We start from the raw sequence: 18,822 nt of genomic DNA on the forward strand, positions 1-18,822 counted from the left end.
TAAGTGATTCAGACTCAAAACACATGCGCTCCTTTTTTTTAACATATATTTATTTAAATTCATATGTATACCGCATGGAAATATCAACAGCAGTCGTACCATTGACAAAGACGGCAAAGCGCAAGAAGGAGAGGTAACGTTCTCCCTCAATGGGGTTCCAGCCAATATCTGGATAACCTTTGGCCAAAAGCATCGGACAACTCTGGAGACCGCAGCCCGCCAAGTAGGTCACCACCTTCAAGTAGAAAGAAAACATAACCTCAAATATTGCGTAATGCATTTCAGCAAGATTCTTTCATTGGTTATAATCTCAGACATTAAAACCATTGATGCCCCCCAAAGCCATTTTAAGTGATATGTGATTTTTTTATGTTCTTGGCCATGCAATCTGTATACTTTTTATTATGCTAAAGAGTTTTTCAGTACTCTCTCTGTGTTTTTCTTTTGCTATTGTGATGGATATTTATTGGAAAATGCAGTCAAACAAAACAAGATTTCAGAGGGCACAGGCAGACCGAAAAAAGAGAAGAAAAGAAACGCACAAATAAAGAACACCAGCAGTATAAAACAGTATATGAGTTAAACATTGTTAGATGAGAGTCAGGCTCCATTTGGGAGAGAGGTTCTACACCCAGTGAGGGAGCAATGAGATGAGTAGAAAACAAAAGAACAGTACACTACGTGGTTAGTTAGCCTGGCACTGCAACTGGAGTGCGGTAGGAGTCACCACCGCTCAAGCACGCTAAAAAAAAAAAATAAATAAATAAAAAGAGTTCTACCTTATCCAGGTCAGGTTCTTCCAATGCGAGAGCCAAACCATTGTTGTCCATAACCGAGGAAGCAGCCACATCCAGAGGAGTGGAACCCCTCATAGCTGGTGAAGCTGCAACACAAAATATCATTTACACTTCGGACACCCCAAACGACCATTTTCCAATTGATGGGAAATTATTTGTAATGACGTGCTGTGGGAGGAGCCAATTCAATTCAGTTCAGTGTGTTAATGCAGCATGTCAAACGGATTTCAAACGGCACCCACCGAGGCCCACGCTGCTATTTTCCAGGAGGTAACTTAGGTGGTCAAACATTGCTTTCTGATTCTGACGACTGATGCGGCAAAAGTAACACAGGAAGCGACAACAGCTGGCCACCATCTTGGGAAACGCTATTTCCTGTTGGGTGAAAAATACAACATACGGTCAAACTGCTCGGTTCTCTGTGTTTTTTTTTTTCCTAAACATGATTTTTTAGATTATCACTGTTGGACAAATTAATTTTAGAATTCATAAATTGAAGCGAGAGCTCACCAAATTGAGTCTTAATTAATGCTTGCAAAGAAATTCCAGCAGTTTAACCAGCACCTTTTAAAGTGAGCTTTATTATTTTTACAATGCTCATGCAATGAAATGTGGGCAAACAAGCTCTCAAACCTGTGATTTATCCCCTCCGAGCACATTGACCATGACCTCCATGACAGTCTCATGCATGCCCAGAATTCTCATTAGATTGGGGTGCTGATAGAACACCTTATTGTTCATGATGTCACTGTAAGGGAAACAAGAGCACAGGAATAAAGTGTGCATTAAATATTCTATGAGGTCAAAGCTGATCCCACCAAGGAAGGTTTCACCCACCCAAGGCCATCAATCATGAGCTTCTCCTCCTCTTTCCCCATCCGAACAGAAAGCAGTGATCTGATCTGGCCCAGAGAAGCCAAGAGCTTGATGGTATCCTGGACTGAGGCGGCACTGATAGTGTAAGTCTTCCTCATGGCCCTGAGCAGCTCGCCGATGCTGTCATACTGCCTCCTAAGAAGGCTGAACATCTTGCGTACCAGCTCTGGGTCTTGGATGTGACACTCCTGGGCCCAACTGACCATGGTTTGGGAGATCAATTCCTTCAGGTTGGCTGCAAGAAAAGTTCAATCACGCACAATTTTTCATGTTCAGAACAAGCTCTTAATATACTGTACATTTTGAGAGCAAAGCAGTCAGTGCATGTAGGCATTAACAATTAGAAATGAAAATTCTTCTCCAGTTTACGCTACTAAATGAGAGGTAATTTGAACAATGTCAGAGATATCGTTTGCAGCAAGCTGATGAGGACAAGTTGCATACAGTGCAATGTTCTTTTTTTTCATGTTAAAACTGGAATCTGCGATGGATGGGATGTGCCACTTAATTTTGTATGACTACACACAGCGATATTAACCCCGCCATTCAATAATTGATTAATGACTGCATCTGGCCCAAAGTCAAACTATCAAGATGTAGACAATAACAGGGGTCCACGGAAATAAAATCAGCTTAATTCGTAAAGTAGTCTGTAAAACACAGAAAATCACTGCCTCTAAAATGTAATTAATAATTTTGAAAACATTTGCAATAAATAGAACTGAATAACGCACTCCGTGTTTATCGCACGAAGATTTGTTGCAAATAAAATACGTCCCTCAGTTAGTGGTGACTTCCGAAGAGGAATACTCATGATACCCGACGTTTCAGCAAATTTTGTAATCAATAGAATAGGATAATCCATTTTACAATGATTTGTTTATGAAAGCTCAACTTACAAGGTTACATATGATCGGCAGCAGGGTGAATTTGTTTTGAGCACATCTAACTGACAGTTATGAGATTCAGGGTTCAAATCTTGGCCTTGGCGATCTCTGTTTGCTTCCCGTGCTTGAATGGATTTTCTCCGGGTACTCCGACTTCCTCAAAATTCTCCCTCACTGTAAATTGTTGTTTATTTTTATGCGTCATGCGGTTGGCCGGAGGCCAGTACGGGGCGTACTCCGACTCTCACGCAATGTCAGCTCACCCACATACATAATGGCATGGAATCTAATCAAGTTTAGTGTTATTGCACATGCACGCGTATACAGCAATGACATTTGAATCTCATGCGCTGCCAAAGACGACGAGCTGATTTTCTTAGATGGAAAAAGTAAAACATAAGGAAGGGGGAAATAAAAAAGGGGGGACGGAAAAAAAAAACAATTTCCAAGCTTCGATACTATATGGGAGGGGCACAGTATGAGGTTAGAAAAAAAACCTTTGCGCACTGCACCTGGAGTATCACTGACGGAAGAACACGGGTCAGTGTAGCCGATGGTCGGCTTTGATAATAGAAGTGTGTCATGTGTTGTGTGGTCATGTGAGTGTGTTTGTGGAAGTCAGTGTCCCGGGTCACCAGCGGGCACACCAAAACACATAATTTGAGTCAATCACTGGAGCTCTTAATGGGCATCAATTGTACAATTGTACAATTTTCTGAGGTGAGCCGTCTCAAAAGTCGCATCCAAACTGTGATAGAGCGCACTTGTCCACACGCCCCAGCCTATCAAATCTGACTGTCAGCTTTCCGTTAATACTGCGAGCGTCTGCTCTTGTCATCAAAACCATATGGTCGATTGCGTGGCGGGACCAACCGCCCAATTCCATTCCGACGATGAAGACGAGCGCTATCGATGACGGATGGATGATGGATGAATAGGTTACGCATAGTGTACTCTGCATGGTAATAAAACACAAAACACTCCCACTACCGAACTGACACAAAGAAAAGCTTACAAATGCACATTTAAAACTAACGGTAAACTTTACTGCGAGAGGGCTAAATAAAAACAGCCTCGCCTACAGCGATTCAGTTCTCCCTCAGTCATTCTGCTGCTCTTCGCACACTTTCGGCAGCCAGCCGATACTGCTGACACAGACATTTCCGAACTGCAGCTGCCACTATAAACCAGTACTCTTATCAATCAGCCTTCATGCAAGTCTTTCACAAACAAATGTCCACTCCTCTTTCTCATTCATCTTGAGTCCTTCGGCGGTCACATCTTTTTGCATTATAAGCAATATTTCGAGTGTTTCCTTATAAATTGTTTCCAGATTCATAATATATTTCTGTACTGTACTTGATTTAAAGGCTTTGCATCTTTAACAATTTGACACTTGTATCTCTAAATAGAAATCATTTGATACATGACGATAACATAATGGCAAAAAAAAAAAAAAAACGTGATTAAAAATAATAATGAGCAGAATGGTAAAATGCACATTTCGCTAGTTATGTAATAATTTAAAATGAGCGTCTCGATGGGAGGTCATCCAAGTGCCGCAAAGTGATGGAAAATGAATCAGCAATTGTTTTCCATTTGGATGATGTTGCTCCAGAAACTGAGCATGCCGTGATTGTGCTACAACAGCACATTTGGTGAAACACAAACACAGCGTGTCTATTCCGTCAATCAGGTGAAGGCGTGGATTTCATCACAATTGCTTTGTTTTTTATTCCCCCCGACAAACGGTTGAATGATGCTCTTCGCTCTGTAGCCTCCGTTAGCATAATGGAATAGAAAAGAAATTGAAAGAAGAAAGCGAGTTCGTGACACCATTCCACACTTAAAGCTATCATTTTATCAACGCGTTATTAGTTTTGAGTTCTCACTTTTATTGTCCATGAAAATATTCTTATTTTCACAATTTTTCTGAACCATTACATGAACAGTTTTGAATGCATTGGGCAGAATTAGTCGTTTTGAGATCTACTCAATGGTTTCCTTCCTGGATGCAGACCTCTGCTTTGTTTTCACCCATTCGATGAAATGTATGATCGTCTGTTGGCATCGATGTATTAAATATGATCTCAAATTTGGTGCAAGCAATGATTTACTGCACAAGCAGAGTGCCAAATGGTGTCATTAGGGGGGATTGCATCATGTCAGCAGTTAATTGGCAACACTGGCGAGTCCTCCAGTTAATCAGAAAATAATATACTGCAAACACTTCAAAACCCCAATAAATGAATAAATACTCACATGGCGCAGCTTGTTCCTTCTCCAGCGGCTGCTCTGTTTTATGAGCTTGTCCTTTAATTTTGTTCACCAGATTTAGAAGACGCCCTTTAATGGATGTATCTCGCGCATCCTCATCTTCCTCCATCGGGATTCCTGCAAAACACAAATGGACACAGAATAACTATAATGTGCAAAGCTTATTGTGGCAATATCTCAAGTCCAGATAAGCCTCCTATGTGGTTGTACATGTTAAATGAACGATGTGTGCTGTGCTAGGAACAGTTTCTCATGCGTGTGGGTAATACCAAGTTAATTACTTCTCTTCATGGAGGAAGCTCATGACAGGTTTGGTGTTGTGTAGCTCGGCTAAGGCTGCCATTAGATCGGCTGTATGGCGCAGAGCTCAGCAGTTCAATTATTTATCAAGACGTTCGCACATTGGAGAAGCATTGGACTAAAACACCTCTGCTAATTGCAGAGACCCAGACGGCAGATTAAGGGGCAATTTCATCATATGAATGTTGTTTTGTTTTGTTTTGATAAAAAGTAAATTAAATAACTTTTAGTTTTGTGAATTCTGAGTGGAAGCACAGATACAGCTTTTGGGGCCCTTTAACTGGTCCAAACACAACGAACAAAATGCGTTCCACAGCCCCCGGCACCCGCAATGTGCCAAACTTTAAATTTTTAAAACTCTGTGTTAATCTATTTAACTCACCAACAGTATAGAGCAGGCGCGGGCAAACCACGGCCCGGGGGCCACATGCGGCCCGTTAAGTTTTAATCCGGCCCGCCGTACTTGAAAAAAAATGAAATGAATAAATCTTGTTAATGTTTTATTTTCTAAATAATGTGTTTTTCAAAAACACATTGTTGTAATGCTTTAGTTCAATTCACTTTCATTTAAAAATTACATGCATATTATTTTCTCAGATGAGGTGAGGTTACCAAAACACTCCATCCATCTGCTCCTGGACTGGCCCCTCTGTCAAATTTTCGAACCCATTGTGGCCCGTCAAGCAAAAGGTTTGCCCACCCGTGGTATAGAGTACGTTAGGGCAGTGTGTGGTGGTAACTCGAATTGAGATGTGACTTGACTGTAAAAAAAAAAAAAAATGAACACCAAATCTGAATTTTTCCCATATCATGTGCATCTGCCGTGTATCTCCTCGTGCGACGCCTGTATGTGGGGAGTGGACAAGTGTCATGTCAAGGCGCACTACCTTTGAGTGGGACACCTGGAAGTGTTTGTGTATTTATGGGACTATTTAGCCAGCTAATGAGCATTAAATTAAACTGTTAAGCAGTCAGTCAACAAAGCCCAGCTAAGCAATGTAGCAATGCCTCTATGGTTACTTCTCTGTTGGCCTCTCATGCAAAAAAAAAAAGAAACACACAGCAACAAAATGTGATGCATGACTTCAACTACCACTTCTGGCATTGAGACCATTTCCTAAGCTCACCACAGTGCAGCTGCAGCTGGTTGTGAAAATCAAAAAGCTCTCCTTGGATATCTGATGGACACGGACAGTCATCACCAGTGCTGAAGGTCAGCAGCATGTTGATCTAAAATATAAAGACACAATAACATTTTTCTATCATACAAAAGTCACACCCGTTTTTTTCGTAAGACTGGAGAATTAATTATTGTAAAAAGCACTCTGAATGAAGAAGCGCATTACAAGTCATTAAAGCACAGTACTCTGTATCCAGCTGTGACCCCCCCCAAGGGGGTCGCGTATGTGCGCATGCGTCTACTTGTGTGAGCATGTGTGTCTGTGCGGGTGTGTGCTTGCAGAATTGAAGCTGTATTTGTCATGAAATTCATGTGGATTCAAACAGATGAGGACGACTTTATTTGGAGTAACACCCACGACGGCAACTAAGCCGTGAGCGTACGATTAAAGAATTCCGCAATACAAAACGACCATAGGGAATTGGAGTGTTGGCAGCTAAATTAGTCATGTTTGTGGAAAATTACATAAGTTATGTAAAATGTCACTCATGAATCATTTAGTAACAGCGAGAGAGGCTGCAGACTGTGGTCAGTGATATGAACATGAATGTGTGTGCTTGTGTTTTATGATTTATTGTATCAGACATTTTGGAAGCAAATGTTTTGACAGTTGCAAAAAGACTTACATAGTCAAATGCATTTAGTATATGGATATTTTGAAATGTTATGAGCATTCAGCTAGTTTTTACATAATTGGAAATTAAATCCACTTTTAAAAAAATGATTTCATTTTTTGTCCACATCGTGTTAACATTTTGCAGAGATTCAAACAAACTCACCAGCCACTTAATTAATTAATTAATTATTACACCTAAAAATGAGAGCTGTACAGTATAAAAAATTATGCCTTTGGAAAGATAACACTGCCCAACAGCTACGTGTATCTTTAGTGTTTTACTGCAAATGGTACGGAGTGGCAATGCATCATACTAAGACAGACTTGTAGGAATTCCCACTCATTTAGCCAAATGATGAAACCAAAACAACAATTATATATATATATATACATATATATATATATATATATATATATATAAAAACAATTAACACAATAATAATGAAAAACAGCATTCCAGCACTGACTGCAATTGTTATCATCATTACATAAGTACTGCAGTGAGAGTGTCAAGTAGCCACACCTGTTCTTGGGGAGGCGAGCGGAACTCCTTGGTCTTCTTTGCCGTAACAGCGGCAGACATATTCAGGGCGAGCATCAGCTCGTTGTATCGGAATTTTTGGTTAAACTGCAGCTTGGAGACAAAGTTGTCGGAAAAGGACACAATGGCTTCGATGCGATGCTTGAGCTCACAGTCGCAGAAGTAGTGTAGCAGCTCACACATCTGTGTGAGTAGACAACGGCATGACAAATGTGTCAGTGCCTTATAAATCCAGTGCTCTTGTACTGTGTACATTTAACTTTCCAGTTACTGTAGGGTTGATTGTAAACATTCCTGTTGATGCAATGGACAGGTATCCATATAGGTGTACAAATACGTAATCAGTTTTATTATTACCTGACGTTTGACAGGTTCAGGCAGCCTTTTCTCCAGAAGTCCTTTCATTGGCTGTTTGGCCTCTCTGGCGCCTTCTTCTTCCCCTGCTTCCACTGCCTTCTCCTCCGTCCCCGTAAGTCCTTCTTTGTCAGTCGTACCAATGGGTCCTTTGTCATGTGTCTCTCTAAATACATTAGGGTCGATAAGGAGTAAAATTTTATGAACGTCCTCACTGCCGAGGACACCCATGGTCAGCAAAGTGCTGATGAGCTTCAGGATTGGCACAAACTGGTACTCTACACCTCCTCCTACAGGATCACGGATATAGTGGCCACCACCTTGGACCGCCTCAGTCAACATTGAAATAGATTTTTCTTTTAATGCATCCAGTGGGATCTGGGGACTGTAGAGATGATGCTCCCGTTTGGTGTTGATGAAGCAGGGAGGTGCAAAGTTGAGGCGGGGCTTGAGGGACGTGCTCAGTCCCACCCCTGGCGGCGAGTGCTTTTTAGACGCATTGGAGAAGAGACGAATGGAGCGCGTCTCCATGGTGACCGGGATGATGAACTCATCTTTCATCATGAGTCGAGCGCCTTTGGCTGTCTCCAGGTGGATGCTGATGAGAAGATTGTAAAAACCCTCTCGTAACATGCCGGAGAGGTACTGGTTGTCAATGGTGTATAAGAGCTGGGATTGGTCCAGGTGACTGCAGAGGGCGTGGGCCACGCGGGTGTTGCCCAGAGCGCAGAGGGCGCAGTAGAGCTTTAAGGTGTGGTAGTGGAACTCTCTCATGTCCTCCTGCTCAGACAGTTCCATGATGTCCACACACCTTTAAATAGATACAATTGATATTTTGAAAATCATAAACATCCAAGTCAATGGACATCCTTCAAGCAATTAGCAATAGCAATTTCCATACTTTTGAATACAAGCGGCACTCTATACACGTGTTTCAGTAACCAGAAACTGGTGCTACTTGGAAAAATAAATAAATCAATAAAACAAATCAGCAATAAAATGAAATATACCTGTTCTCCTCAGGTATGTGAACTGCCATCATCTGCAGAGGCACCACACACTGGACCGACCATCCGTGTCTCTCGCTGACCCTTGCCGTTTCTACTTTCAGGAAGGTGTTTGGCATGCGGCTCCACAAAACCGCATTGATAGTCTGAACGTCAAGGCGAGGGGGACACTGGGGGACCGGGTTCTTATGCTCGCTCTTAAAAATGGCTGACGACAGCGGCATGGCGTTCTGTACAGGCGGCGACACATTGAGGCAGTTAGAGAACTCGGTGCATGGAGTGATCATCCACAATAAAAACGCACTGCAAGTGATTTCGAACTATGACCTTTTTAAAGTATTATGTAGTTAATATGAAAGTCTTATCTGTGAGTCGAGCCTTTTTCCGACAAGCAGATGGCATAATACCCCTCTTGTTACTGTCGCCTTTAGGGGCTAATGAAGACATTGCAATGGTAAATATGTCTGAGATAGTGAAGACAGAGCAATTTTCTGTCCATGTGTGAGAGTAAGCAAGAGAAAACCATCATCATTTCCCCTTAAAACTGATAGTACTTTTGCTTTTTTTTTTTTTTTTTTTTAATTCTGATCTTAAAAGTTGTGAATGTAGGCAAATTATCAATTTTGTTCCATCCCACTTTTTCGCATAGAAGTGCAGTACAATAGGCACTTGATTGGTCAAGACAGCATGGACTCACAGAGGGTTTTTTAAAATCAAAATTATGGATGAATGCTATTGTTCTCCTTCACATTTTTTTTTTATTGTCTTTTTAGACTGTTTTGCGCTGGTCAAACAAAAAAATCAACTGAACTGATAGAATTGTGTTTTCAATCCTGCGGTAGCAAATGACTATTACATGAAGGGTCACAAGTCGTACCTTTATTTTGGCGAGTTCAAACTGAAAGAGGTTAGGGCTTGTGGGCTGCACAAATACAGCGGGGAAAAGCTTGGTGTTTGGTTCCACCTGGAGCAGAGACAAAAGCAGCCACCACACAAAAAGCAAATGCATGACTTGCGCAAAGCAGCTTAATGTGGCATCAGAAAACGTCACCACTTCTTATAGTGTGCCTGGGTGTGTGTGTGCTATGCATCAAGAACAGACTGGTGAGGATGACTCAACACTGGATGACGCCACTGAACATAAGAAGATTAAACTCTTCAAAAGAGTTCTCAAAGCCCAAAAGAGAAGTTGTCAAATGTCTGAAATTCCACAATGCAAATGTCATGACTATGTGAGGAAAATATGCAAAGACGGGAAGTTAGTTCCTAACAAACTCTTACTCGATGGATGGATGAACAATTGCACATGGAGTTATTGTCATTCTTAGATATGCAAAAGTGTTTCTCCGATTATTAAGCACAAATAGTTCTCCAGTGATGTATTCATGTTTCAAATGCTTTTCATCTGCAGCAAACAAATTTGTTACCTGATAGGATGTCGATATCTCCTTTCCGTTGACAGTGAATGTCACCAGGCCAGTGGCGAGGTCACTGAGACAGCCAATTTCCAAGTCAACATTGCTCCGACTTGAGCCATGAGTAGCGTTGGTCACATCGCCACCCCACACCATGTAGCAGTTACTCCTCTTGACGCTGCCAGAAAGCGCTCGTCATTGATTCATCTACACCGAAGACGAGATGAAGTCTAAATAGGTGGCATCTCACCTCTCATGGACCCGCCCTCGCTCATCACCCAAGGTCACAGTCACTGTTCTGGTCTTGCTCAGGGCAAAGTTGTTGCTATAATAATGGTAGTCGGGGGTAACCCAGCCGACCCAAACGCATGCAGGGTCTTGACCAGCGAAGACCCTCACACAGTGGTAGTACTGTGAGGAAATGTTGACGAGTGTAAATGTGATGCGATGAAAGGAATTACGAGGGATGGTAATGTTTCACTACCATTGTGATACTGCTGTAGTCCACTCGTCTACTTTCTTCACCGTGTCGCACGGATCGCAGAGGATATCTATCAACAACCACATTTAAACGATTATTAAGTGCAGTAAAAATAATGGACTTGACAATTGAAACAAAGTGGCTTGCGCTATATGGCTAAACAGTAAATAGTGAATCGCCCGAAGTTTATTTGTTAATAAAAGGTCCTGCACTTCAGCCTGAATCTTTAAATCGCGAAACGTAGGCCAAGCTACGCTTTCAAATTTGTTGGAACGGTTTGGAGAAGGTTTAAGTATGACTGCACCATAAAACACAAAGGAAAACAAAGTCCCACACCCACAGTCTTTTGGAGATTCTTCTGAAAAGCGGGGAAGTAATTGTACAGTAGCTAAGAGAGGCCAACTCTCCCGCTTTCTTCTCATTTCAACTGTTCTCACTTCCTGTTCGTGTCATGGCCAAGTATGTCAATACCGTTATCTGCACAACGGATACTTTGGCTGTTGAGACAGGATCACTTTAAAAGTCCCATGCTCGAAGAATAAGCACCTGTGTTTGACTTTGAGGGTGTCCTCGTCGTGCACTCCATTCACATCGATAACAGGACTGATCTTGAAAAAGGAGTGAAACTCCACAGGCATACTGAGTCGACAAAACACCATGTCTGTGTTGCTGCTCTGAGTGCCAAATGTCTTGTGAGTAACCTTGAGACACGGGGGCGTGTCCACAGTCCCATCGATCCGTGTCACCTGAGAAGAATCGACAGTCGTATCATCCATACAATGACCACCATTGTTACGAAGACGTATGTCAGTCTTTGGTCTTACTGTGATGTGATTGTGCTCCTTTGGCACATTGACAAACGTTGGCAGACGCTTGCTGAACCACATGGTGAGCTCTCGGTTCATGTTGACAGCAAAGGGCTCGAATCCCTCTTGAAGGCCGCACATGGTGTAATACTTAAAGGTGCTGGCATCTTTGCCAAGATTCATACGACCCACCTGAGCTAAACCCAGGCTGCAGACTGGGATGAATCCTGAAGAGCAACCAAGGAAGTAAATAAAGGTTACGTTGGGTCATTTCTTTTGCTACATAAACTGAGCATGTGAAAGCTTCATTTAAAGACCAAGTCAGTCGAAGATTCAGTGACATTCCAGAAATGGTATCCACAAAGTTTCTCACCATCCTCCGTTTCAAAGTCGGTGAAGCAAAGTTCCGAGCCTTTGGTGGTGATAAGTATCTCTCCATTGAGGGTGAAGATCATGGATTTGTCCTCCATGTTGATCATACAGCCCACCACATCTCCTCTGTGCCAGCAGCGCCCAAACAAATGGCCACCCATGTTCAGACAGTGGCCCTGTGCACATGTCAAGAAGACAGGACAAAAATAAACAAAAGAAAAAAAAACTTTTAATGATAGGACGGTTGTTGAGAAGTTAGATTGCAAGCAGATAAATGAATGCAAAAATGTACCGGTTAATCTGACTTTTGATCTCAACTACCTTGAAAGTGATACATTTCTTAAAATAATCACAAGTTCTCTTACTTTGACAAAGAGAAACGAAAAGTAATAATGGAAGTGATTACCCTGTATCCGTCAAAGACGAAAGCCAGCTGATCCGTGCCAAGCTCCACATCTGGCTTACATCCAGGTCTTGCCCAGCCAACTCTCATGTCTCCTCCCGTGACGGCCTCAAATTCAAAGTACCATTTCCCCGTCTTCACCGCGTGTGTCCGTTCTACTCTGAAAAATCGAATCTTGTCGATGCTGAGACGCTCAACCATTTGCCCTGGAAGGGATAGCAATAGAATGAGAGAATGCTTTTTAAAGGAGAAATGGTGTTTTTAAAGTCATAGCCATTGCATGAACACAAGTATTGTGGTGCTTGGCCATGACAGGAAGTGGATCTAAGAAGTGAAAATGGATGTTGGTCTCCTCAGCCTATTGTCAATTTAGCCCACATTTGACGATGTAACACACCACCTTCTTGATCAGATGGCTCCACGTTGTAACCATAACCAATCAGAGTGCGAATGGCCTCGCGCAGGCTGTCGCGGTTTGACTTCTTGGTGCGCTCATCCAGCAGGGAATAAGGGACAAGGCGAGGGTTGCGTTTACTTTTCAGATCCTGTAAGCAGCACAGAGACAATAAAATGTGGACGTATACCACAAACATATCAACTTGAATGGCACATTCTGCCACACCCCACAATGATTGTGAAAAAGGTATAGCTTGGTATATCAGATTTGTGTGCAATTAAACAGGCCCAGATTTCACACTGAGTAAGTCAATTCGTGAGTAAATTGATGATCATTAAAATGTTTGGTGATGTCCCGTGGGAGTTTTCTCAAGTGAAATCGGTGCCTTGCTGGTATATACCGTATGTATATCATCACATGGTTTTAAATAATGATTATCGTTCCAGGGAACACCGCTAGAAATGGCAGATGAACACATCCACTTGTTGCCCTGACATTTTTATATATATTTGGTTATAATAGTGGAACGCTGATAAAAAAAAATCATACATTAGGAATTAATATAATTAAAGTCACAACAGCATTTTTTTACCGTACTCGTCTTGGTGAGCTGTTCTAAACAAACTCCTTATAATCGAGTAAAATGTTGTATTCCAAACTATTTTAGCTGCGTCTTCACTTGACTTTACTGCACATGCACACATACAGACAGCATACCTGCTGAATACCGTACGTCCAACCCTGCTTGATGCGGTCTTTGGCCCACACATTGTGTGCATTCTCTGCCAGTTTGTCCACCAGTAGCTCTTGACCTGGAGTCAGTTTCATGTCAGATAGGTCCAGAGGGGATGGTTTGTAACCACTGGACATCATAAAGCTACAAGCAAAAGAAAGTAGAGAGAGAGAGAAGAATTTTGACTGACTGTAGACGAGGGTTAGACCAGAAAAGGAGGGGAAAATTGGTACTCTCACTTCTTTGGGAGTTTAATCTTCTTAAGTGATTCATCAGAGTTTGAATTGACCTGAACTACTCGACAGCCCAGTGCCAGCAGGGTTCTGTGAAGGGAAAACAAAGCACAGATCACGTTTAATCCCAACCCTCACCTCTGCCTCTGCCTTGACGACAGTATATAAATCCTAGAGTAGGGAACGGTGAGGTAATGTATTAAATTGTGCAAATCTGCCATAATAAAAGTCAAGGGAATACCCAAAGGACTGCAGTGGGTGTGAAATTGTCTTCACACCCTCTGAGAGGACGCTGTTAAAAGCTCCTTTTTTTCATGGACGTCATCCAAAGAGCAACACTGCTACCACAATGTGTCGGCTCAGACTACAAACCAAGAATAATTGTGGAAAAGTTTTTGTGCATCAAGTAAAGAGTACTGTATTTATGTAAAGCACTCGTAATAGGTCTCGATGGGACTTTTAGAAGCCAATTTAAGTGTTGTGTTGAGTGCTGACAAATGGTTTTGGAGCAAAGAACATCTGACCTTGTTTGGATGTGCAACATTGCAAATAACACATAACACCTAAAACGGCCTTAAATGAACACACCAGAAAGGGAGATACATACTGTAAGAGGTACAGGTTTAAATATAATTAATGGTAGTCCGTGATGAGACTGGGTTTTACAATTATGAGTTTATCTCAGTATTTTAGAATACAGTGATTGTCTACTTCAATAGGGGCATATGTTCCAGAGCAGACCCACGATATATATATATATATATATATATATATATATATATAAATATATATATATAGATATGTGTATATATATGTGTGTATATATATATATATATATGTGTATATATATATATATGTGTATATATATATATATGTATATATATAATGTATATATATATAATATATATATATATATATATATGTGTGTGTATATATATATATATATATATATATATATATATATATATATATATATATATATGTGTATATATATATATATATATATATATATATATATATATATATATATATATATATATATATATATGTGTATATATATATATATATATATATATATATATATATATATGAAATGTCCATCTTGGCAGAGACCGGTGTGCAAAATTGGCAAACACGCATTGTGAGCCTTGTGCTTTCACAATAATCATTTGAATTCATCATTCGAGCTGTCTACAAAGATAGAGACCAGTGCGTTATCTCCGGGAAAACAAAGAAATAAGAACATGGAGCGAAATAATTAATCGTTGTCAACATACTTGAGAGTTTCTGTCGACATTTGCAAGTTGTAGTTCTTCTCAGTCTCGGGCAGCTTGGAGAAATCCACCAGACATGGATGCTGCCGCTTATTATCATCCCTGATCTATGAGCAAATACAACATGTATTTCAATTGGATTTCAGTCCCCACTGCATTTGTTATTAAGCACAGAACTACACATCTTGTCGCTGTGGGCTGACAAGTGAAGAGAAATGCATCTACGGCAGGCTGCTACTGATGAAGTAACAGGCTGCTCTAGTGAACATGTTATGGGAGACAAACGAGGAAGCACATCCTCTCGTTGCATGACTGGAATACCAAGCGAGAGATGTATTGCCTCTCGTCAGGCCACGCTTTATGCCAAAATTGGCAATGTTGCATGGCAATGGTGGATGTTTACCAAAAAAAAAAAAACATGCACAGATATGCCGTTGTGTTTGTGTATACGTGATGAACACCAGCCAGCTCTTTAGAAAACAGTTGAACAATTTTTCAAGACATTTCTTAGAAGCATTTTTTTTACATTTTCTACAGTTGGCATCCATTGCAGCCTGGTCATCCTGGAAGGGGGATTCCCCCATCTGTGGTCCCTTCTCAAGGTTTCTCACTTTTCCCCTAATGAGGTTTTGTGAGTTTTTCCTTGCCCTCCTGGGGGTTAAGATCGGGGATGTCGATTGTGGCTATGTAAAGCCCTTTGAGACTGTCTGTGATTAAGGGCTATACAAATAAAATTGACTTGACTTGACTTGACTTGACAAATTGGTTTATATTTCAAGAAAGTGTGTTGTGACTCTCAGCCTTTGAAAATTCTGCTTAAATTGCTTTAAGTAATTGAGGGAGGATGTTCATTTGTTTAAATTATACACATATTAAACGTGTCGTTTGAGTCTTTATTTCTTCCTAATAGGGCAAAACAGGTACAGTATTGTTAATTAATGTGCAATAAACCAAGAGTGACTTTAGGGGTGTAGGTAGCTCCAATTCCAGACGATTCGATACGTGTCTCAACGTTTTATTTCAAAGTGAAACGATTCAATTCGGTTCAATTCAGTGGGATTCCGATTGAATTCGACATGATACCGCTCAGTTCAAGAGTGTGTAATGTTTGATGCGATACGTTTCTTGTTGGCGTTTCACAATGCAAATGAGCTTGTCGGCATTGAAAAATTGGCATATAACCTCAAAGACGATTCGATAGGCATTCCAAAATATCTGGAATGATTGATGGACTCACATCTTTTCAATTAAAACCGATTTTCCATTTCAATTTTTTTTTCTTACACCCCTAATACTGATAATGAAGGCAAATATTTGATTTTGTATCTCATTGGATGTCATTAGACTGTGTAAGTCCAAATCATATTGAGACCAGCAAGAATGTATATTATCTTAAAATGTCATTTCGGTACATGATTATTTAACTTTCAATCCCTATAACTTTAAGAATAGTAAGGTAGTGCAGTTCCCTTTTCTTATAAGGAAACATAACTAACATAACTGGTAAATTATTAAAATTGTTATGTAGTGGTACTACTCAAACAAATACATTTTGTTGATCAAATCTTTACATCTCACTTAAGGCACGGTCTATTTATTTATGTATTTATTTTTTATTTATGTATTTATTTATATTTTTACATTTTCAGGGTGCTTTACGGTGCTTGCATATTCAAATAAAATGATGTTCTCCAATTAAGTGCATAATTAAATGTCAACCCCTAGAAAAAGCAAGTGTTCCTCTTGGTTTACCACTGAACCAAAACTCAAGAGATCCTGTTGTGCCCTTTGGTGAAACAACAGTCATTTGTGACTGAGTGTACATTGAAACACAGACAGTGTGGTTGTGTTTCCTCCAAATATATTGTGAGAAAGCATCAGATGATATGGAAAGCACTGTGCATGGAGAATGTAATTTTTCTTTCCACTTACCCTCTTTTTGGAGTGAACCGCAAATTATGAGAGAAAAAGCAAGATGATGTACAGGCTTTTGTGATAAATCGAATACTAAAGTTACTTACTAGTTTTGACTTAATAACGTGTCATCGAGATGTTTAGTTTCTCAAAAATGTGGCAAAATGTATATGGCTTGTTTGTTTGTTTTTTAATATCTTGATGATTTTATTGCCTTTGTAAATGGCTAAAGGGAATGTTCTCACCTTGCCGTAGGACCAGCCCAGTTCAATTTTATTCATGCCCCACAATTCATGGATGTTCTCCGCCAGCTTGTCCCGAACTTTCTCCAAATGAGGCGGCATTACAATCTGAGGAGACAAGCAGAGCTGATTATATTTTTATTATTATTATGTTATTACTCAAACAGAGATGGATATGATTATTGCAATCGAAGTTTATCACTCTGCTTATTACCTGGCTGGTCTCCACAGGTGTGGGAATGAAAGAGGCTTGTGACAAAATGAGGGTGGTGCCAAGCAAATCTCTGACCCCGTCGGCGTCCCTCTTGTACTCTTTAATAGGCTCCACCCTCAGCTTCTCTTTGGGCAGCAGCGCCTCGTAACAGGGGGCATAACTTGAGGGTGGCAGGAATTTAAAGTCGCCATGACGACCACCCAACAGGAACCTTACCCTGATGACATCAAAAAGTGTTCATTTCTTAGAATGGGATGAAATACAAACAGATGTATCGTTCCCTACACTCTCATAATCTGCCACTTCAACCTTAAGAGGGAGTTTAACTCAAGTATATTAAAAACAAACTCTCCGTCGTCACAGTCGAGAAGCCCTCGCGAGGCAGCCCAAAATAAAGATCGGAGTAGTAGTCGTGACGTTAACGTGCTGACGCAAATGAGTCATTTATGGCTGCAGCCCTCAATTATTGAAGAGCGGAAATGCCTGAAACGGGACAGACTTTCACCCTGTTCAGTGTGGGTCAGCAGGTTCATTTGCAAGCATGTCACTTCCCAATTTAAATGCTGCATCTGGAAATCAAACAGCGTGAAAGAAATAACAAGGGCAGCCAATTTCCCTTTCAGCTTTGATTCATCACAGTTGATAATCCTGTGTATGCGATGATGATTTTAAATTTGAGCAGCACGGTGGAGCATGTAGCAAGCAAGTCTACCTCAGAGTCAAATATTCTGGACTCCAATTTCGGTTCAGACCTTTTGTGTGGCAGGGACACGCGGTCATTATTTTCATCTTGAATGCAATAATATGCATAATTTCATCATTACAAACGCAAGATTCCAAGTTTCTGCATTCTTGGATTAACAATATAGATATTTGATCATTTATATAATGCAAGAGTAAAACAGTATTTAGTCCCACCCAAAATGAGAAAAAAAGGTGATGCATATTAAAATAACCCATTCAGAGTGATTACAATTTTGGAAGTTAAAATTTCTGATCCTGATCTTGAAGAAGAAGAATGTTTCCGAGGTATCGTTTGAGTAATGCTGCCAACCAGAAAACCAATCCTGCTAAACAAAGCAAAACATTGACTTATAATTGCTGCTTAAACGCTTTAGGGCTTCAAAGAATTAAATCAGCATTGCAAAAAGCTGTCAGTCCTCATGAAAAACTGCCTGAGCTTGAAATTGCATTTATGCCAGTCAATCACACTATCTTTGGTCGCCCCGGCAACAGAGGCAAATACAGGCCGGCCAGCCAATTTTACCTGTCTCCAATCTAAAGGCTTCGAGGCTGCATGCATGCATTTGGAATGTCTTGGTGGATTAGATGCCTTTCAAACATGCGGGGTTTTGTGTGAGTGGAGTGTATGTCTGTCTCATCTCATTGTGCTCGTGCGTGCTTATCGTTCACGAGTGTGATGAGCATATTCGCCTGACACAAACAAATAGCTCTGGTCACCAGCAAATTTTAGTCAGAGATGACTTTATGTGTGCCTTCTGT

General features: G+C 40.7%; 1 protein-coding gene across 8 annotated transcripts in view; it reads right to left on the bottom strand.

Annotated features, from left to right (window-relative positions):
- Nucleotides 1-18,822, bottom strand: part of LOC148343238 (ryanodine receptor 3) — a 93,262-nt gene that overhangs the window by 35,794 nt on the left and 38,646 nt on the right. For 7 of the 8 annotated variants that reach the window (XM_088317507.1, XM_088317552.1, XM_088317536.1 and 4 more), the window contains 24 exons: nt 17,320-17,536; nt 17,109-17,213; nt 14,953-15,056; nt 13,682-13,765; nt 13,427-13,586; nt 12,710-12,857; nt 12,316-12,518; nt 11,911-12,085; nt 11,556-11,764; nt 11,278-11,477; nt 10,735-10,801; nt 10,501-10,661; nt 10,263-10,428; nt 9,713-9,799; nt 8,839-9,065; nt 7,832-8,639; nt 7,457-7,657; nt 6,265-6,367; nt 4,823-4,954; nt 1,635-1,908; nt 1,431-1,545; nt 1,040-1,172; nt 780-883; nt 100-235 (listed from right to left, as the gene is read on the bottom strand). In XM_088317507.1, the coding sequence (XP_088173633.1) occupies nt 100-235; nt 780-883; nt 1,040-1,172; nt 1,431-1,545; nt 1,635-1,908; nt 4,823-4,954; nt 6,265-6,367; nt 7,457-7,657; nt 7,832-8,639; nt 8,839-9,065; nt 9,713-9,799; nt 10,263-10,428; nt 10,501-10,661; nt 10,735-10,801; nt 11,278-11,477; nt 11,556-11,764; nt 11,911-12,085; nt 12,316-12,518; nt 12,710-12,857; nt 13,427-13,586; nt 13,682-13,765; nt 14,953-15,056; nt 17,109-17,213; nt 17,320-17,536 (4,319 nt within the window). The remainder of the gene's footprint in view (nt 1-99; nt 236-779; nt 884-1,039; nt 1,173-1,430; nt 1,546-1,634; nt 1,909-4,822; nt 4,955-6,264; nt 6,368-7,456; nt 7,658-7,831; nt 8,640-8,838; nt 9,066-9,712; nt 9,800-10,262; nt 10,429-10,500; nt 10,662-10,734; nt 10,802-11,277; nt 11,478-11,555; nt 11,765-11,910; nt 12,086-12,315; nt 12,519-12,709; nt 12,858-13,426; nt 13,587-13,681; nt 13,766-14,952; nt 15,057-17,108; nt 17,214-17,319; nt 17,537-18,822) is intronic. The other variant, XM_088317545.1, reaches the window with a different exon arrangement.

This window comes from Idiotropiscis lumnitzeri, chromosome 1, assembly GCF_059441095.1.
Source record: "Idiotropiscis lumnitzeri isolate Australia: NSW breed Sydney's pygmy pipehorse chromosome 1, RoL_Ilum_1.0, whole genome shotgun sequence".
Lineage (NCBI taxonomy): Eukaryota > Metazoa > Chordata > Actinopteri > Syngnathiformes > Syngnathidae > Idiotropiscis > Idiotropiscis lumnitzeri.